Below are 22,499 nucleotides of genomic sequence, written 5' to 3'. Positions count from 1 at the left end.
ACAGGACTACTGTCTTAGTTTCTTCAACAGGTCAAAGTAGGGTGGGAAAAAAGGTGGCAGGGGAGGTATAACCATTCTAGAATAAAGGAATCCAACCAAACGCATCCTGGTTTGAAAAAACGAACTTTAAAAAGCCAGTCTGAAAGTAACTAAAGAAATCTGAACATGGGCTGGATATCAGATAATATTTTTAAATTTTGATTTTGTTAGTGAGATGTTATTACGGTTACGTAGAAAGTGTCTTTTTTTTTAAAAAGGTTCATACTGACGTATTAAGGGCTGAAGTGTTATGATAGCTGTAGTTTATAATAATTCAGAAAAAATATATTATAATGTTAATGATCTGTTAAATCTAGGTGTTAAGTATTTCACTCTTCTGAATTTTTCTGTATATGGGAAAATTCGCACAATAAATTTTTTTTTTAATTCCTGAAATGTATGTAGAACCTTCAAATCTAAGCACCTACTTCTAACATTTGAACACAGGTCTTTTAAGTGGAAAAATAACACACATATGCTATAATACAGGTATATGCCTCCTCCAGAAAGGTAAGAAGACGTACAGTGCTTTATTTTGGCACCATCCTAGCAAAGTTGGCAACCTGAATATTCTCACCTTAAATTAAGGCCAGGAAAATTGACATATTTCTAGCAATTATTTAGGATGTAAGGGGAAAAATCCAAAAATTAGATGTAATTTTTTAGAACCAAAAATTAAGGTTATTTGAACTTTTATTTCTTAACATATATATATTTCAGAAAAATGTCATATCAACAATCTCTGAAGATCATAACATGAATCTACTTATGAGATCTGAAAAATTAGTCTCCTTTTCAAAATATTGTGGGTCAAATGGATAACATACCCAAAGATTCAGTAAATATGAAGGAAAAAATGGCAAGTTATATATATATAATCTTAGTGGAATGTCTAGAACTCAAAATGTATTCTCCAGTGCTTTAAATTCCCTCCAGTCCAGGGGGACTTCCCTGGTGGTCCAGTGGTTAAGAATCCATCTTGCAATGCAGAGGACGCCGGTTCGATCCCTGGCTGGGTATTAAGATCCCACAGCTACTGAGCCCGCGCACTGCAACTACAGAGCCCACGCACCACAACTAGAGAGAAGCCCGCACGCCACAACGAAAGATCCCGCGTGCCGCAACTAGGACCCAATGCAGCCAAAAAATAAATAAATATTAAATAAATAAATTCCCTCCAGTCCAATCAACCTACTTATCTTTTTTCTTTGTATCCACTCTTTTATGGGCAGGTACCATCCCTTTTTTAGGGAGCACACGGACTAGTGAGAAAGATGACTTTAACATTAATATCTCCTTTAACTTTGTGAGTCATAAACAAATCTTCTAGAAGAATAGCTTCCTTGCTCAACTATACAAAATTCCTATACAACTATACAAAATTCCTCTTTTCTATACTTTTTCTGCATTCTGTACTCTACTTAAGTTAATATTAATGATTTGCTATACCTGGCCAAGGTGGACTTCAAATATAAATGGCAAACATTCTTAACATGAAAAATCAATGAGCCCCTGTTGGGGGAAGAAAGCTACCTGATGACAAAATCTACTCAATCAAGCGATGAATGGAGATGCTTTAGTAAAAGGATTAGAGCAATATCCAAGTCAGAAAATAGTAAATCAATATATACTTAGTATCATCAGAACTTTAAATTTTTTCCATCAAATGTGTGTTAAATGCTATCTTATTATAGTTTTATGTTCCCTGATCATTAACGATGCTGAACATCTCTTCATATTATTACCAGTATGTATTGCCTCTTCTGTACTATGTCCATTCATATCTTTTGTCCATTTTTCTCCTGGGGCATTTACTTCTTTTTATTGGTTTGAGGAACTTTTTATTCTTAGTACAAATTATTTGCAGGCTGTGTGAACTGTCTCTTCTCAGAGTCTATGATTTACTTTTCCTCTTTCTTTAAAGTATCTTTTGATAAAGTTCGTAATTATTTTTTGTGGTTAAAAAAAAAACACAACATGAAGTCTACCTTCTTAACAAAATTTTAAGTGTACAGTACAGCACTGTTAACTATATGCACATTGTTTTACAGAAGATCTCTAAAACTTTTTCATTTTGCATGACTGAGACTCGATACCCATTAAATAGCAACTCCTATTTCCCCCTTCTTTTCAGCCCCTGGCAACCACCATTCTATGTTCTTCTGCTAAGAGTTTGACGACTTTAGATACCTCTTATGATTAGAATCATGCAGTATTGCTCCTTCTGTGACTGCCTTATTTCGTCCAGCATAATGCCCTCAATGTTCGTCCATGTTGTAGCATATGACAGGATTTCCTTCTTTTATAAGAAGTATATAATACTCTATTGTATGTATGTACCACCTTTTCATTATCCATTCATCCACTGATGGACATTTACATTGTTTCCATTTCTTGAATTATGCATATTGCTACAATGAACGTGGGAATACAAATATCTCTTTGAGATCCTGATTTCAATTCTTTTGGATAAATATCCAAAAGAGGGATTGCTAGATCATATAGTTGTTCTATTTTAAGCTTTTTGAGGAATCTCCACACTGTTTTCCATAGTACACCATTTTACATTCTTACCAACAATGCACAACGTTCTGATTTCTCCACATCCTCACTAGCACGTTATTTTGTTTTGTTTTTTAATAATGGTCATCATAACAAGTGAAGTGATAACCCTTTGATTTTGATTTCATTTGCTTGATGATTAGTGATGCTCACCGTCTTTTCATATTCCTGTTGGCCATTTGTACATCTTCTTTGGGGAAATGTCTATTAAGGTCTTTTATCCATTTTTAAATCAGATTATTTGTTTCTTTGTTGTTGTGTTGTAGGTGCTCCTTATATATTTAGGATACTAATCCCTTATTTGATATATTGTTTGTATATATTTTTCTCAACCCATAGACTGTCTTTTCACTCTATTATTTACTTCCTTTGGTGTATAGAAGCTTTTCAGTTTGATACAGTCCCACCTGTCTTTTGTTTTTATTGCTGTGTTTTTGGTGTTACATCCAAGAAATCACTGCCAAGATAAATGCTATAAGGTTATTCCCCTGTTTTCTTCTAGGATTTTTTAAAACTGTGGGTCTTATATTTAACTCTTTAATCCATTTTGAGTTGATTTTGTATATGGTATAAGGGTCAAAATTCTTAATGTAGCCAAATTCATTGGCCTTTTCCTTTATTTTTTTAAAATAAATTTATATATTTCTTTGTTTGTTTATTTATTGGCTGTGTTGGGTCTTCGTTGCTGTGCACAGGCTTTCTCTAGTTGTGGTGAGCAGGGGCTACTCTTCACTGCGGTGCGCGGGCTTCTCATTGCGGTGGCTTCTCGTTGTGGAGCAAGGGATCTAAGCGCACGGGCTTCAGTAGTTGTGGCACGCGGGCTCTGAAGTGCAGGCTCAGTAGTTGTGGTGCACGGGCTTAGCTGCTCCGTGGCATGTGGGATCTTCCCGGACCACGGCTTGAACCCGTGTCCCCTGCACTGGCAGGCAGATTCTTAAGCACTGCACCACCAGGGAAGTCCCGGCCTTTTCCTTTATGGATAACACTTCTTTTGTGTTTTCTTTAAACAATCTTGCCCTACTCAAAAGTCCAAAAGATATTCACCTATATTTTCTCCCTAAAAGTTTTAAACTTTTGCTATTGACAAATTTTAAGTCCTTAATCCACGCAGAAAAGTATTTTAATAGCAAGTGAAGTAGTGACCTAATTTCATCTTTTTCCATGTTAAAATAGATAACTACTTTATCCAGCTCCAAGTATTAAATAATCCCTCCTTTCTCCTTTCAGCTGACATACTACTTGGTCATAACTAAGTTCCATTCCTGTGTGGAACTGTTTCTAGTCTCTCTATTCTATTGGTCAACTTATCCATCCTTAAACTGTACCACACTGTATTATTATTGTGTCCTAATAAGTCCTCATATTTGGTAGGGCAAGTCTTTCCTCCCTGTTCTTCTTCAGAAGTGTCATGATTATTCTTGGCCCTATGGTCCTTCATGTAAGTTTAAAAATCAGCTTACCATTTTCCTTGAAAAACCTCTTTGGGATTTTGGTTTGAATTGAATTGAATCTACAGATAAAACTGGAAAGAATTATATCCACAAATAGTCTACTCCTTCATTTATTCAGGTCTTCCTTAATGTTGTTCTGAAAAAATTAATTTGTCCTATAGAGATACTGCATATTTGTGGCAAATCTAACTCTAGATACTTGATAATCTCTAATACTAACAGTGTCTTCCTTTTAATTACACGTTCTCCTTGTTGCTAGCACATGCAACTAATTTTGTATATTCAACATGTATCCAGCCAACCTTGCTAAAAAAAATCCTCTATTATTTCTAATTATTGACTTATAGACTCTTGAGTTTTTCATGTTGTCTGCAAAAGCATATATTGTAAGTTTATACTGTTTGCAAACAATGACATTGATATCTGCCATTCCCAATCATTATGCTACCATTTTAAATTTTCTTACTGCACAGACCAGGATCTCCAACACAGTATTTGAGAAAGAGTGGTGAAAATGAGTATCATTGTTCCATACCTGAATTTAAAAAGAATTCTTCTAAGATTCCCCATTAGGATGATGTTTGCTCTAGACTTTTTATTTATCTATTCATTTTTAAACGAACACTCTTCATCACATTAATGAATTTTCTTTCCAATCCTAATTTATTATACTTTCTTTCCTTGATACTTAGTTCCTTTCTACTACTAAGTAGTATGCCACTGTATGGATATACTACAATTTCTTTATCCATTCACCGGTTGATGGAAATCTGGGTTGTTTCAAGTTGGGGGCTAGTACAAATAAAGGAGCTATGAATATCCACATCTAAATCTTTTTTTTTTTTTCTGGTTTTAATAGATTTTTTTTTACTGTTCCATTTTGATCCCTTACAGTTCTATTTCACATACTTACTGTCATATGGCGCTGTGCCTGGGGCGTGGAGATAAGTCCTCGTAAACTCTGGCATCTATCCCATGGTCATGGGATAAGCCTGGGCCTTGGACGTGGATTCAGAGCCGTCACCAAGGAATCAGTCCGACAGACCATCTCCTCGGCAACTGACTGCTTTTGGGAGGTCTGAGGTCTTCTGCCAGCCTTCAGTAGGTGTTCTGTAGGAGTTGTTCCACGTGTAGATGTATTTCTGGTGTATCTGTGGGGAGGAAGGTGATCTCCGCGTCTTACTCTTCCACCATCTTCCCGACTATTCCCACATCTAAATCTTGAGCAAACAAGTAGAAATAAACTGGCTGGATCAAATGGCAAATGCATGTTTAAATTCTTAAGAAATTGCCAAAGTATTTTCCAAAGCAGTTGTATCATTTTATATTCTCACCAGTAAGTTCTGGTTACTCCACATCCTTAACAACACTTGGTATGGTGATTTTTAAAAATTGTACCCATTTGAATAGCTGAGTAGTGATATCTCAATGTGGTAGTACTTTGCATTTTCCCAAGGGAAAATGATGTTTTACATCTTTTCACAGGGTTATTTGCAATATCTTCTTTACCCAGTTTTTTCCTTTTGTTCCTTGTGCCACTTCTAAAGAACAGAATAGGACAGAGAGATAAAATGTCACTTTTAAGATTATGTTATAAATGACTGTGACATTCATCCTACTTGACTCTTTGCTCTCTCTCGCTTGCTCTGATAGAAGCTGTTATGGTGTGAACTGCCTGACGGAGAGGCCCACTTGGGCACCAAGGGCCAGCATGGAACTAGGGCCCCTCCAGTCCAACAAGTAATAGGAAACTGAATCTTGCTAACAAGCACATTTGTGAGACTGGAAGCAAATCCCTCCCCAGTTGAGCCTTGAGATGAACGTAACCTCAGCTAGCATCTTCACTGCACCCTTGTGAAAGGCCAAGTTTTACCCACTTGAGCCACATCCAGATTCCTGACACACAGAAACTGTGAGACAGTAAATAATTGTTGCTTTAAAGCACTATATTTTGGAGTAATTTGTTACACAGCAACAGACAGGTAATATAGCATCTATTGGGATGATTGTATGGCCTTTCCTTTTAAGCTGATTATATGGCAATTTACATTGCTTGACTTTTTAATGTTTAAACTTCTCTGCATTCCTAGGATAAACACCACTTGATTATGTTTTATCCTTTTTGTATAGCATTAGTTTTGACTTGTTAAATTTTTGCTAAGAATTTTAGTATCATGTTCATGAGGGATACTGGTGCATAATTTTTTTTTATTAATTAATTTATTTTTAGCTGTTTTGGGTCTTTGTTGCTGTGTGCAGGCTTTCTCTAGTTGCAGCGAGCAGGGGCTACTCTTCGTTGTGGTGCAGGGGCTTCTCATTGTGGTTGCTTCTCTTGTTGCGGAGCATGGGTTGTAGATGCACGGGCTTCAGCAGTTGTGGCTTGCAGGCTACAGAGCACAGGCTCAGCAGTTGTGGCACACGCGCTTAGTCGCTCTGCAGCATGTGGGATCCTCCTGGACCAGGGCTCGAACCCGTGTTCCCTGCATTGGCAGGCGGATTCTTAACCACTGCGCCACCAGGGAAGTCCACTGGTGCATAATTTTCTTTTCTTGTATTGTTTTTGTCTTATTTTGATTAATATTGGACAGAATTGAGCCTGGGGTTTTCTTTAGGAGATATAAGGATATTTGGGTTATTTCTTTCTTCTTGTGTAAGTGTTGGCAGTTTGTGTATTTCAAGGAATTTGTCCATTTAAGTTGTTAAACATATGAGCATATGATCATAAGGTTGTTCATAATATTGCTTTATTGTCCATTTAATGGCTATAGGCTCTGTAGTTATGTTGCCTCTCTTTCTTTATATTAGTTAATTTGCATCTCCTCTTTCTTTCCTGATCTATCTGGCAAGAGAGTTGTAAATTTTATTGACCTTCGCAGAAAACCAAATTTTGATCTCATTTCCTACATTGTTTTTGTTTTCTATACCACTGCTTTCTCACATCATCTTTATTTCTTTACTTTTTACCTTGGGTTTGTGGACATTATTGATTTAATATCTTTCTTCTTTTTAAGATAGGCTTTGTAGGGCTAAAAATTCCCTTTCAAGCACTGTTTATATTGCATCTCACAAATCTGGATATATTGTGTTGTCATTTTTATTCTGCTCAAAATATTTTCTAACTTTCTGGTATTTCTTATATCATACCTATTGGGTTTTAGTATCAAGGCTATGCTAATCTCATAAAATTAGGTGGAGAATATTTTCCTTTAGAAGAGTCTGTAAGGTTGGGATTATTTGATCCTTAAATATTTGATAGACTATAACTGTGAATTATAACTGTATCTGTGAATTTTATTTTGTGTTTTCAAAATATGCATAATTTTATTATTTGTTAAACAGATACTCAGAAAAATCCATGCATTTTTTTGGTGATGAAAAGGCTATGATTATTTTGTACATAAACAATCACCAACCTTACCACAAAAATATAATAACATATACTAAACCAAAGAAGAAGAGAAATCTTCATTGAGTTTTATAATTTTTGGTCATTTGAGTCACTACAATGTAAACTAACCACTGTAACATAAGAGATACAATATTATTCACTATATACATGAGTTTCTCATAGCCACAAGTATTCGATTCCACAAATCACTGAAAAGTTTAAATGCATAAATAACACTCTATTTGGTAGTAGCTACTTCCATAGGGAATTTTGGACGGGCTATCTAACATTCATTCTTTAAAACACCCTCAAGTACGAAACTACTCTTGCTACTGGGAAAATCAGACACACACAAAACCAATTTACCACGATAGGCTTCAATCTGGGCCATGAGAAAAGTCTCAATGAATTTAACAGGTTTTAAGTCATATAAAGTATGTTCTGTGACAACAATGGAATTAAACTAGAAAACAAAAACAGAAAGGTATCCGGAAATCCCTAAATACTGGGAAGCTGAATAGCACACCTCTAAATATCTCATGGGTCAAAGTAGAAATCAAAAAGCATTCTTACACATAATAATGAAGTGTTGAGGGGACTTCCCTGGTGGTCCAGTGGTTAAGAATCCACCTTCCAATGCAGGGGACGTGGGTTTGATCCCCGGTCAGGGAAGTAAGATCCCACATACCACAGGGCAACTAAGCCCGTGTGCTCTGGAGCCTGCACACCACAACTAGAGAGCCTGCACTCCACAACTACTGAGTCCACACCCTCTGAAGCCCACACACCACAACTAGGGAGAAGCCCACACGCTGCAACGAAGACCCCATGCGTCGCAATGAAAAATCCCACATGCTGCAACGAAGATCCCGCATGCCACAACTAAGACTCAATGCAGCCAAATAAATAAATAAATGAATATTTAAAAAAATAATTAAGTGTTGAAGGTTTCCTTTTGACATCAAGCACATGATAAAAATACACATTACCGCTACACATATTTAATATTTTATTAAAGTTTTTCTAGCCATCTAGGTAAAGCAAAAAGTATATATAAAGTTTAGAAAGAGAAAAAAATCAATATTTGCAGATGACATAATTGTGAACACAGAAAATTTAAGCCCATCATTGAATTATTAAAACGAGTAAGTTAGCAGTGTTGCTAGCTATAAAAACCAATATTCTAAGTTAAATACATTTCTATATACCTGTAACACATAGCAAATTAAATTTAAAATAAACAGCATGTACAGGAGCATGGAAGAATTTCACGTACTCTGGCAATAAATCTCACAACATATTCTCAAGACATCTGTAAAAAATATATATAAAATTTAACCAATTTAAAAGTATTTATAATTCAAAAAGATACATGCACCCCTATGTTCATAGCAGCACTATTCACAATAGCCAAAACATGCAAACAACCTAAATGTCCATCAACAGATGAATGGATAAAGAAGATGTGGTACATATATACAATGGAATGCTACTCAGCCATAAAAAAGAACGAAATAACGCCATTTGCAGCAACATGGATGCAACTAGAGATGATCGTATTAAGTGAAGTAAGTCAGAAAGAGAAAGACTAATATCATGTATCACTTACGTGTGTAATCTAAAATATGGCACAGGGACTTCCCTGGTGGTCCAGTGGTTAAGACTTCACCTTCCAATGCAGGGGCTGCGGGTTCGATCCCTGGTCAGGGATCTAAGATCCCACATGCCTTGCGGCCAAAAACACCAAAACATAAAAACAGAAGCAATACTATAACAAATTCAATAAAGACTTTAAAAAATGGTCCACCTCAAAAAAAAAAAATCTTTAAAAAAAATAAAATAAGGGCTTCCCTGGTGGCGCAGTGGTTGAGAGTCCGCCTGCCGATGCAGGGGATGGGTTCGTGCCCCAGTCTGGGAAGATCCCACATGCCGCAGAGCGGCTGGGCCTGTGAGCCATGGCCGCTGAGCCTGCGCGTCCGGAGCCTGTGCTCTGCAGCGGGAGAGGCCACAACAGTGAGAGGCCCGCGTACCGCAAAAAAAAATAAAATAAAATAAAAAATAAAATAAAATATGGCACAAATGAACCTATCTACAAAACAGAAACACACTCACGTACATAGACAACAGACTTGTGGTTGCCAAGGGGGAAGTGGGTGGTGAAGGGAAGGTCTGGGAGTTTGGGATAAACAGATGTAAACTATTATATATGGGATGGATAAACAAGGTCCTACTGTATAGCACAGGGAACTATATTCAATATCCTGTGATAAACCATAATGGAAAAGAATATAAAAAAAAGAACGGGGCTTGCCTGGTGGCGCAGTGGTTGAGAGTGCACCTGCCAATGCAGGGGACACGGGTTCATACCCCGGTCCGGGAAGATCCCACATGCCGTGGAGCGGCTGGGCCCGTGAGCCATGGCTGCTGAGCCTGCGCTTCGCAACGGGAGAGGCCACAACAGTGAGAGGCCCGCGTACCGCAAAAAAAAAAAAAAAAAAAAAAAAGAACGTCTATGTGTATAACTGAGTCACTTCGCTATACAGCAGAGATTAGCACAACACTGTAAATCAACTCTACTTCAATTAAAAAAGTAAAATTTTGTTAAGAAGTCTTAATATAAAAAAAAAATACGATTTCGGACTTCCGTGGTGGCTCAGTGGTTAAGAATCCGCCTGCCAATGCAGGGGACACAGGTTCAAGCCCCAGTCCTGGAAGATCTCACATGCCATGGAGCAGCTAAGCCCATGCACCACAACTACTGAGCCTGTGCTCTAGAGCCCACAAGCCACAACTACTGAGCCCACATGCCACAACTACTAAAGCCCGCGCACCTAGAGCCCATGCTCTACAACAAGAGAAGCCACCGTGATGAGAAGACCGCACACCTCAACAAAGAGCAGCCCCCGCTCACCACAACTAGAGAAAGCCCGCGTGCAGCAACAAAGACCCAACACAGCCAAAAATAAATTAATTAATTTAAAAAAATACCACTTCATGAACTGAAATAATGAATGCTATGAATATATCAATTCTTCCAGATTATAAATTCACAGGAATCACAACTAAAATCCCCAATTTTTTTTCATTTGTGGATTTGATAAAATACTTCCCCAAACCTATATGGAAGTAGAAAATGACAAGAATTGCCAAAAATTGTGAAATGCGCTAAAGCAGAGCTTACAAGGAAATTTATAGCATTATATGCTTATATTAGAAAAAATCTAAAAACCAATGATCTAAGCACCTCCCCTAAGAAACCAGAAAAAGAGCAAATTAAAACCAAAAAAAGCAGAAACAAACAATTAAACTAAAAACTGTAACAATTCACTAGAGAGATTCAATAGCATATATGAGGGGGCAGAAGAAAGAATCAGCAAACCTGAAGAAAGATCAATTGAGATCACTCAATCTGAGAAATAAAAAGAAAAAGAATGAAGAAAAATGAACGGTCTCAGAGACCTGTGTGACATTATCAAGCATACCAACCTACACATAATGAGAGTCCCAGGAGAGGATAGAAAGGGAAAGAATACAAGCCAAAAACTTCCCAACTTTGATTAATGGGGGGGGGGCTGGGGGGGAGAAGAAAAAGAAACTATACATCCAAGAGGCTCACCAAATTCCTGGTAGGATAAACTGAAAGAAAGCCACACTGAGAACCTTATAATCAAACTGCCAAAAGCCAAATACAATGAGAATTCTGAAAGCAGGGAGAGGAGCAATTCATTATATTAAAAGGATCTTCAATGATTAAAAGCTGATTTCATATCTAAAACCATGGAGACCAGAAGGCAGTGGAATACCATTTTCAAGCAGTGAACAAAAAACTTAACGAAGAATTCTATACCTAACAAAATTATCCTCCAAAATTGAGAAAAAAGTTAAGATATTCCCAGATAAACAAAATCAGATAGAACTTGTCACTACTGATCTTGTCCTACAAGAAATACTAGGAGGAATCCAGTCAGGATAAAATGAAACACACCACTAGGTAGTAACTGGAATTCATATGATGAAACAAAGAGCACTGGCAAAGGTAACAACATAGATGAATATAAAAGAAAACTGGATAAAGCAATAAAATAAATCTTTATTGATAGGCATTCAATATTATAAAGATGTAATTTGTATGACAACAATAGCACAAAGGAAGGGGGAAGGGAATGGAGCCATATACTGTTGAAGTTAAAATCATACTAATCTGAACCAGATTGTTATAAATTAAAATACTAATTATAATTCTGTAGGCAAACACTAAGAAAATAACTCAAAAAAATATAATAGAAGAGACAAGAAAACTAAAATGGTATATGAGAAAACATCTATTTAAAACAAGTGAAGGCAGTAATAAAGGAAGAATGTGACTATACAAATGTACAGAAACAAATAGAAAAATGGCAGACATAAATCCTTTTAAATGTAAAATGGATTAAACAATCCAATAAAGGGCAAAAATTGGCAGAATTTTGAAAAAATCAAAGTATACCCTATCTATAAGAGACCTATTTTATATTCAAACACAAAAACAGATTGAAAGTAAAAGAATAGTACATAAGTAAAGGCAACTACATACATAAACATAAAAGTCTGCATTAATGGATTTTTGGTTAGTAATTCCTCTTTTTCCCTTCTAATGACTTAAAATACAATTATATAAAACAATAATTAAGGGCTTCCCTGGTAGCACAGTGGTTAAGAATCTGCCTGCCAACACAGGGGACATGGGTTTGAGCCCTGGTCCGGGAAGATCCCACATGCCGTGGAGCATCTAAGCCCATGTGCCACAACTACTGAGCCTGTGCTCTAGAGCCCGTGAGCCACAACTACTGAGCCTGCGTGCCACAACTACTGAGCCGACGCACCTAGAGCCCGTGCTCTGCAACAAGACAAGCCACGGCAATGAGAAGCCCACGCGCCACAACCAAGAGTAGCCCCCGCTCACCGCAACTAGAGAAAGCCCGTGCGCAGCAACAAACACCCAATGTGGCCAAAAATAAATTAATTAATTTTTTTAAAAAATTAAAAATCTATGTTAATCACTGCCATTTATAACATTGTTATTTGTAACATACAATGTCATTAACATTGCATATTTATTTATATGTTATATGTTTACTATATATATCAACATAACATATACAAATATAATACTTATATTTATTACATATTTATAATATACACATTTAAATGCACATTATATATGTGCTTATACATATTGCATACATTATATATGTTATACATACAACAGTAACAATATGTCATTTATAACAATAACAACGTAAGGGGGTTGGGGGAATGGAGTTATACAGGAGTGAAGTTTTTGTATATTATTAAAAACAAGTTGTTATTAATCTGAAATCACTGTTATAAATGTGAATTGTAATCCTCAAGACAACCACTAAAAACATAACTAAAATATATACAGAAAAAATGAGAATGCAATCAAAACAGTACACTAGAACGTCTAACACAAAAGAAGGCAGTGAAGGAACTGAGTAACAAAAACATATGACATACAGAAAACAGAGCAAAATGGCAATGCAAGCCTTCTATTTGAATAATTTCATTAAAGATAAATGGATTAAACTCTCTAAGAGACAGAGACTGGAAGGTTAAATATAAAAAGTGATCTAACTATATGCTGTCTACAAGAAACTCATTTTAGTACCAAATACACAAATAGGTCGAAAATAAAAGTGTAAAAGATATGTTATGAAAGTGGTAACCAAAAGAGAGCTAGAGTGACAATACTAATATCAGACAAAATAAATTTTAAGACAAAAATTGTTAAAACAAAGAAGAATGTTATATGATGATATAAGAGTCAATCTATCAAGATAAAAAAATTATAAACATATATAAACATATATAACACCTAACAACAGAGCCCCAAATTATATGAAGCAAAAACTGACCAGAAGATGGCCCAACAATAGTTGGAAGCTTCAATATATTTCACTTTCAATAATGAACAGAACTAGACAAAAGATAAACAAGGAACTAGAAAACTTAAAACAATACTGTAAGGTCGGATCTTAACAAACGGCACCGCGAAACAGAGGAAAGCTTCAAGTGAGCTTTATTAGGGAGCGCTCCCGGGCAAGGTTCACTGGTCCGAGAGAAAGGGGCCAGAGAAGTCGCACCTGGGCGAGGGTTGGGCAAGATTTTATAGGGAAAGAAGGTAAAGGGGTGTGGTGAATCTGGGAGGGCGCAGGGTATTCCTTATTTGGTGGTCTTTTCGGGTATCCTGGGGGACCGTTAGTCCCGCCCCTCGAAAGGCGGGATGGCTGGGCTGGGTTCAAAGTCCCCAGGTCAGTTCCTGGAACTGGGTGGTCCGGAATGTCTCCAGGGCAGTTTCTGGAACTGGGTGGTCCGGAGAATTTCGGTCTGATGCAACCTGTGAATCTGATTGTGTTCCCCTGCCTCGGGCCACTTGGCCTTACAAATACTATAAACCAACTAGACCTAACAACACACAGAATACTCCACCAAACGAGAAAAATACACATTCTTCTCAGGTGAACATGGAATATTCTCCATGACAGATCGTACGTTAGGGCACAAAAAAAGTTTCAAGAAGTTTAAAAAGACTAAAATAATACAAAGCATCTTCTCTGACCACAGTAGAATAAGAAATCAGTATCAAAAAGAAATTTGGAAAATTAAAAAATGTTGAATGAAACAATACACTCTTAAATAACCAATAGGTCAAAGAATCCATTACAAGGTAAATTAGAAAACATCTTGAAATGAATGAAAATACAACATATCAAAACGTAGGGAATGCAACGAATGCAGTGCTAAGAGGGAAATTTATAGTTGTAAAAGCCTACATTAAAAAAAAAGAAAGATCTCTCAAATCAATGGCCTAAAATCCCCCTTATGGAACCCCCAAAAAGAAGAGTTACCTAAACTCAAAGCAAGAAGAGGAAAGAAATAGTACAGATTAGAATGTGAATAAACAAAATAGAAGAAAAACCATAGAGAATCAATGAAACCAAAAGTTGCTTCTTTAAAAGGATCACCAAAGTTAACATTCAGCTAAACTGACCAAGAAAAATGAGAAGACTCAAATTAGTAAAATCAGGCATGAAAGTAGAGATATTACCACCAGCTTTACAGAAATAAAAATTATTATAGGAGAATATTACAAACAAGTATCTGTCAACAAATCATTTAACCTAGATGAAATAAACAAATTCCTAGAAACATACAAAGTACCAAAAGTGATTCAAGAAGAAAGGGAATACTTTCTAACTCATTCTATAAAACAAATATTACTCTGATACCAAAGCCATAAAAAGACATCACTTGAAAACTACAGACTAATAATGTATCATATGAAACAGGAGGGAAGAGGGCAGGGCACAACTCTTAAAGAATGACAGAGGGCTTCCCTGGTGGCACAGTGGTTGAGAGTCCGCCTGCCGATGCAGGGCACACGGGTTCGTGCCCTGGTCCGGGAAGATCCCACATGCCGCGGAGTGGCTAGGCCCGTGAGCCATGGCCGCTGAGCCTGTGCGTCCGGAGCACAGGCTCCGCAACGGGAGAGGCCACAACAGTGAGAGGCCCGCGTATCGCAAAAAAAAAAAAAAAAAAATTACAGAGCCGTTGAGGATACAACATAAACTGGTTAAAACCAACTAGGTCCAAGATGGTGGAAGATTCCACTTCCAATAGACCTTGAGCCTCATCATACTGTCATTGTAATACATTAGCATGCTAAATGACACACCCACGGGTGTCATGACAGTTCCGAGGCTGACCATAAAAGGACAAAAAGTGGGTGGCAGCCCAATTCCTAGAAATCCCCGCCCCTTCCCCGAAATAGTTGGAATAATCCTATGAAATTACCCGGGCCCGTAAAAACTAACCTCCCCATATTCTGGGCCACTCTCACCTTTTGAGACAGACCTCATTCTGTCTATGGAATGTGTATCTCTCTAAATAAATCCACTTCTTATCTATAACTTTGTCTCTCACTGAAATCTTTCTGCTACGAGACAGAAAGAACCTGAGCTTCATTAAGTCCTGAGACCAGGTGTGCGATCTCAATCAGAAGACAGTGGGTTCCAGTCCCAGTCTGACTGAGTTTTGGCTGAGCAAAAGTCTCAGCCTGTGGGTTCAAGTCCCAATCTGAGTTTTGGCTGGGTTCGAGTCCCATCTGAGTTGTGCAGTTTCACATAGATGCAAAAGTTCTCCACAAAATACTAGTAAACTAAATCCAGCCTTATATTAAAACAATTTACACCATGACCAAGTTGGATTTAACCCCAAACATGCAAAGGTGGTTCACCTTACGAAAATCAATCAATGGAATTCACCATACTAATGAGATAAACAGAACCACATGATGAACTGTTATTACAGTAAAAATTGAAAAAAAAAATCCAACATCTTTTCATGATACAAACGCTCAAAAATGTAGGAAAAGAAGGGAATTTCATCAACATGATAAAGGGCACCTAAGAAAAACCCACATATAACATCATACTTAATGGAGAAAGACTGAAAGCTTTCCCCCTAACATTAGGAAAAAGACAGAGACGTCTGCTTTCTTGCTAATCATGGAAGTTCCAGCTAGCGGCAATTAAGCAATAAAAACAAAGACATCCAGACTTGAAAGAAAGAAGTAAAACTATCTCTATTCACAGATGACTAGATTTTATCTCTTGAAAACTCCTAAGAATCCACCAAAAAAACCTATCAGAGCTAATAAATAAATTCAGCAAACAAAATCAGCATATAATAATCAATTGTAATTCTATATAGCAATTAACAATCTGGAAATGAAACTAAGAAAACAATTCCAGTTAGAAAGCACCTGAGCATAACTTTATAGTTATGCCCTCTGGCCTCCTGTATCTGAGCTTCCTTGGATTCAAACAACTGCAGACCATGTAGTACTGCAGTACATATTTAATGAAAAAAAAAATCCACATATAAGTGGACCTGCACAGTTCAAACGTGTGTACAATGAAAATTACGGAACATTGCTGAAACAAACTAAAGCGGACTTAAGTAAGGGGGAAAACATCCTGTGTTCATGGATAGGAACCCATAATACTGTTAAGATGGCAATACTATACAAATTCAATGCAATCACTCTCAAAATTCCAACTGCTCTTTTGTAGAAATGAATAAGCTGACTCTAAAATTCATATGAAATTTCAAGACCCTTTCAATAACCAAAACAATCCTGAAAAAGGAGAACAAATTTAAAGGACTCAGACTTCCCAATTTCAAAACTTACTATAAGGCTACCAGTAATCAAAGCAGTGTGGAAGCAGCTTAAACATATAGATCATGGAATAGAACTGATAGTCCCAAACAACCTCATACATCTATGGTCAACTGATTTTCAACAGTCTTTTCAAGAAATGGTGCTGGGACAAATGGATATCCACATGCAAAAGAATGAAGCTGGACCCTTAGCTCACACAATATACACAAATTAACTTAAAATGGGTCAAAGACCTAAGCTACTACAAAACTCTTAGAAGATGAAGTAAAGCCAAATGACCTTGGATTTGGCAATAGTTTCCTAAATATGACACTAAAAGTACAAGAAACAGAAGAAAAACATAAAATTGAATTTTATCAAAATTAAAACTTTTGTGTATCACAGGACACTGCCAAAAAAGTGAAAAGACAAGCCACAGGATTGGAGAAAATTTTTGCATATCTATCTGATAAGAGTCTAGTATATAATGGCCACGTTCCCTGCATCGGCAGGCGGACTCTCAACCACTGCGCCACCTGGGAAGCCCTACAAAATCTTTAAGAACACTTACAACTCAACAACAAAAAGACAAGAGCCCAATTAAAAAATGGGCAAAGGACCTGAAAAGACACTTATTCAAAGAAGATATACTAATGGCCAAGTAACACATGAAAAGATGCTCAACATCACTGATCATTGGAGAAATGCAAATTAAAACCACGATGAGATACCACTTCACAGCCATTAGGAAAGCTATAATTAAAAAACAAAAAGGAAATATAACAAGTGTAGGTGAGGATGTGGAGAAATAGGCAACCTTTTACACTGCTGGTGGTAATGTACAATGATGCAGCCACTGTGGAAAAGCTTGGCAGTTCCTGAAAATGAAAGAAGCCAGGCATAAAAAAACACTTATTTTATTATGCCATTTATATCAATATGAAATGTCCATAATTGGCAAATCCATAGAAACAGAAAGCAGATTAGTAGTTCCCACAGGTTGGGGGGTGGGGGGGGATAAGGAATGACCGCCTAATGAGTACTGGGTTTCTTTTTGAAGTATTGAAAATGTCTGGAATTATATGGTGGTGATCGTTGCACAACACTGTGAATACACTGAAAGTCACTGAATTATACACTTCAAGATAGTTGAAATGAATTTTATGTTAGGGAATTTCATCTCAATTTTTTAAAAAACTACGTGAGATAACCAGTTCACACCCAGTGAGTGACAAGGATGTTTAACAACTGGGACTCTCATACATTGCTGCAAGGAACAGTTACTAAAAACTTCTGTAGTTTCTCACCATGTTAAACATTCAGTAAACATATGATCTATCAATTCCAAGACAAATAAAAGCCTATGTCCACAAAAAGACCTATATACAAATGTTCATAGCAGCATTATTCATAATAGCCCCAAATTAGAAATAACCCAAATACCCATCAAGAGGGGATGGGTAAACTGTGGTATATTCACAGAATGGAATGCTACTCAACAATAAAAAGGAATGGACCACTGATACATGTAGCAACATGGATGAATCATGAAAATATGTTATGCAAAATAATGGAGATGCAAAGCATATAAATTACATGATTCCATTTATATGAAGTTGAAATACAGGAAAAATTATTTATGATATTAGAAATCAGAAGAGTGGTTACCACTGGTGAAGGGAGATTGGAACAAGGAGTGAAATAACTTTCTGTGGTGACAGAAATGTTCTTTATTTTGATGGGGGTTGGTAATTACATGGATATACATATTTGTTAGAACTCATCAATCCGTACGCTTAAAATGGGTGCACTTTATTGTATGTGGATTATAAAACATACTAGAAATTTTTAAAACTTACATGATGAGACTTCAATGGGAGTCTTAAAGTAAACAAGTCTCACTGGGCCTAGCCCACTGCAGGTGCTCAATCAATATAAAAGGAAAAAAAAAAGTGGGCTAGGAAGGTAGATTGTTTTATAACCATGGCTGGGAGTTCCCTCGTGGTGCAGTGGTTAAGAATCCGCCTGCCAATAAAGGGGAAACGGATTTGATCCCTGGTCCGGGAAGATCCCACATGCCGCGGAGCAACTAAACCCGTGCGCCACAACTACTGAGCCTGCGCTCTAGAGCCCGTGCTCTGCAACAAGAAGCCACCGCAATGAGAAGCCGCGCACTGAAGAGTAGCCCCCGCTCGCCGCAACTAAAGAAAGCCCACACACAGCAATGAAGACCCAAAAAAGTCAGAAAAAAATCACTGCCAAATATGTATTGTGTAATATCCTAAAGGAATTTACAATCTAGTTCAGAATGTAATACAACCTATGAACCAACTCAGTATTCTTAACAGCTCCGACAGGTACCACAGCAGCCTCTGAATTATACTGTCTCAACGTGATTCACTCTCAAATTTTGAATTTTCCTGTCTTGCTTATTCTCCATTTTTGACCCTTCTCTTAGGTTATGTTCAGGGACTTGATATGCTGAATTTTCCTTGGTTTCCCAGCCCAGCCTCACCTGAGACACGGACTCCAGCGCCACAGCCACTAACCAACTCTATCCCTTCATATGCTTAGCTTCCAAAACTAAGAACTTAATCTCAGAAAAACCTTAGACCCTCCAATTCACCAGGGTAATGAGACTCTAAAATATGAAAATTAATTAATAACAATAGCAACAGAACACATTCCAGGAAATAATATATCAAGAGCTGGCAAATAAATCAAACTGGACTATTACTCAAGTCCCCAAATGAGCAGGAGATAAAGGCTAAGTCAGGCTTGTTATGAAAAGGAAAGAGGAACACCTGTGAGCCAGGTGGAGAGGCTTAAGGAAAAGAAATAAGGAAAGTGGTATTGCAGAAAAATGAATAAATCCATTTGTCTAGACTCTAGAATAAAAATTATACTTGTATATTCATGAGGCAGTCTGAAAAAGCAAATTAAGGCCTCATTGGATAATTACAGAAAGTTGTGGAGTAGATAGAGCACATTATTTTCATTTACAGATGAGGAAATTGTAGTATGGCAAGGTTAGTATTTGCCCAAGGTCATAAAACTACCTAGGAATAGAGCCAGTACTGAATGAAATTCATTTTCTCTTGATTCACAGTCAAACATTCATTTACTTAGACCATGATTCTACTCAATGTTTTCCAACTTTGTTTAATAGAATTCTTTAAGCAACTTTTCACAAGTAACGCTGCCCCCATTTATTTCTTCTTGCATGTATACCTTTCACCTGAAGCACATCTCAAGACATACTTTAAATAAATCTTATTCTTTGACCAATAGCCCTGATTATTTGCATGATAGTAAGGAGGTTTCTATGTTTACAGGCCATAGATATATGACCACATCCTTCTTCTGGTGGCTACTACAAGATTTGAGTTCCAATAATAATTTTTTTTAAATTGTCCTTGGGTTACAGATCAAAAAATTTCTAACACTGTCCAGCAAAACAAACTTTCTGCTTATTCACAGCTTGACATTATCTCCTGCAGTGCAGTCAAGGGTGTGTCTAAAAGCCTAGGGTGCCACTATGTTACTGTCCTTCCTCATTGTAGTAAATAAGAAAGGTACCTCATCTTTCACTGGAACATAAAATGGGCTTCCTGTTTTTATTTTCTTCAACAGAAACCTATCTTTCCCATATCCCCTAAACCTTCCAAAGACCCTATCTTCCCTTCCTATCATGATAATTTCCTACACTGACAAATTTTTTGCAAGAGTATAGTCAACCCATCTCCACTTCAAGCCTATCTTTTTTATCTAGTACTTACCTTAGCCATCTCCTGAAATTCTCACTAAGGAACCAATGACATCTTAAACACCAGAATCGAAGGCCTATTTTTCAAGTCTTAGCCTTTTGGAACGCTTGAAGATGGAGAGAGGCTGATATATAGAGTTCACCAGAATGACAGCACTAACTCAGCTCTCACTCTGTGCCAGGCACTGTACTAATTAAGGTTCCAAAAATGTTTCAATTAATTCTCACAACGTCTGAGAAGTGTTTATTACCTCCATTTTCAGATATTAAAATTTAGGATCAAAGTTACCCAAAACCATATAGTTAGTGAAGCCTGCACGATCCCAAAGTTTGTAATTCTGTGACATTTGAAGATTAGTTCCCAGTTCTCTTCCTAACTCTGTGGCCTTTTCTCCGTCTCCTTCACTAGCTCATCATCCTCCGCTCACCACTACCTCTCTTATTTCACATGCTCTCCTGGGCAATTTCCATTTCCTCCCGTGGCTTTAACTACCTTCTACACTAGTGTTTCTCAATCTTTTAAGACTTTTTATAAACATAAAAATCATGTGCTCTTTTGGTAGCTTACATTTTGAAAAGATTGTTTTTCCCAAATAGAAATTCTAGTGTTGTTCAAACTACACCTCCTGCCTTTTAAGATCTGATAACCTCTTAGGCATCACCCCATGACTGAGAATCAGCGACTGGTCTGTATGACGTCTCTCAAATCAGTCTTCCCTCTCCTGACCATCCCCACTCTCTCCCAGACATCTCTCCTGAATTACAAATTATTACCCGGTGTCTAATAAAAATAGATCCATTATCGTCTCCCCAAACTAAGATCATCCACAGCAAAACTCATTTCCCTTACCAAACCTGAACCACCTCTTTATGTTCTCCATTTTGGCTAAAGGTATTACAATCTACCCTTTTCTATGCTTTTAAGGTACCTATCTGTGAAACGGTAACACTGGCACTAACTTCCCTTAGCTACTAAATTAAAAATCAACCATCAAACAACGAGACACTATCGTGTCCACGAGGTAAGGAATGTAAAGCATAGTACAAGATTCAACGCTTTTACTCCTTACGAAGTTTACGAGAAAAAAACACACCAAAATCCATTTTTTTTGTGTGAAGCGTTTCCCACTTACCAAACAAAATTAATTTACTTTCCAAAACATTTAAATGTAATCCTTACTACAAATCCCATTTTAGAGATGAAAAAACCTGATATTCAAAGGGATTAGGTAATTTAACCCAAGTTTTACAGCTGGTCGGTGCAAGGTCCAGACCCTAAACCCTAGACTTGAGATTTCAAATTCCCTTTCCTGTTATTGTTGAAATAAACTTCTACACAATAAAACGAAATCTCGGGTGTGCACAACAGAGGTCAACGGAGCAGCGCACGCAAATACCAGAAAGCACAAGGCATCCTGGACGCGCTCTAGGCCGGGGTCCTCCTTGCCCAACCCTCGCTCCGACGCCCCCCGGCCACTCTTTCCCCGCCAAGACCCTCTGCGGCCTGCCTCCAGCCAGCCCGGTGACCGCGGGAAAACGGCGCTCTGAGACTCGGGGCGCGCTGGGTAGAGGCTGCCGCCGCCGCCAACCGCCCCACCCCAATCTGCGTCCCGGCTCGGCCGTAGCCGCCGCGCCTCCAGCCGCCGGGACAGCCGACCCGGGGGGAGCAAGCGTACCTGGTGGAGGAAACGGCTGAAGGGCAGGCGGTCCCGGCAACCTTAGAAGGTGGGAATGACCTCGGAGGCGAGTTGGTCTGGCTGGCGGCGCTAACTGCATTCACTCCCTTTGGCCACCTCGGGGCCACAAAGACTCTTCAAACCAGTACCGGGTACAGTACACCGGCGACGAGAACCCGGGGCGGATCTGAGGGCGAGAAGGCGTAGCAGTGGGTAAGGCGCAGGGGCGGAGACGCGGCCCGTGGGGGCGGGGCGCAGGCGCGAGGAGGCGGGGTGTGAGGGGCCGGATGCGCAGCGCGAGGAGGCGGGCACCAAGGGGCTGGGCGCGCGACGCGAGCACGTGGGGGAGAGCGAAGGCGGGGCGCGCGGCGTGAGAGGGGGCGGGGCGCGCGTA

At 38.2% G+C, this 22,499-nt stretch overlaps 1 protein-coding gene and 1 long non-coding RNA gene across 9 annotated transcripts in view; one reads left to right on the top strand and one right to left on the bottom strand.

The window, feature by feature from the left end:
* Positions 1 to 8,311, top strand: part of LOC132597793 (uncharacterized) — a 40,039-nt gene extending 31,728 nt beyond the window's left edge. The window contains exon 3 of the long non-coding RNA XR_009565114.1: positions 4,947 to 8,311. This is a non-coding gene — a long non-coding RNA (uncharacterized lncRNA). The remainder of the gene's footprint in view (positions 1 to 4,946) is intronic.
* SLC25A40 (solute carrier family 25 member 40) overlaps positions 1 to 22,339 on the bottom strand; it is a 62,887-nt gene extending 40,548 nt beyond the window's left edge. Inside the window, exons 1-4 of one of the 8 annotated variants that reach the window (XM_060304719.2) lie at positions 22,106 to 22,229; positions 9,050 to 9,167; positions 5,387 to 5,593; positions 4,966 to 5,272 (exon numbers count right to left, since the gene is read on the bottom strand). In XM_060304719.2, coding sequence (XP_060160702.1) covers positions 4,966 to 4,971 — 6 coding nt within the window. In that variant the 5' untranslated portion in view covers positions 4,972 to 5,272; positions 5,387 to 5,593; positions 9,050 to 9,167; positions 22,106 to 22,229. Of the gene's footprint in view, positions 1 to 4,965; positions 5,273 to 5,386; positions 5,594 to 9,049; positions 9,168 to 22,105 lie in introns of all 8 variants that reach the window. The other 7 variants (XM_060304722.2, XM_060304716.2, XM_060304721.2 and 4 more) reach the window with 7 other exon arrangements.
* Positions 22,340 to 22,499: the final 160 nt, after the last annotated feature.

Source organism: Globicephala melas, chromosome 9, assembly GCF_963455315.2.
Source record: "Globicephala melas chromosome 9, mGloMel1.2, whole genome shotgun sequence".
In the NCBI taxonomy this organism is placed as follows: domain Eukaryota; kingdom Metazoa; phylum Chordata; class Mammalia; order Artiodactyla; family Delphinidae; genus Globicephala; species Globicephala melas.
The sequence above is the reverse complement of the archived record's forward strand: the minus strand, read 5'-3'. Positions and strand labels throughout refer to the sequence as shown.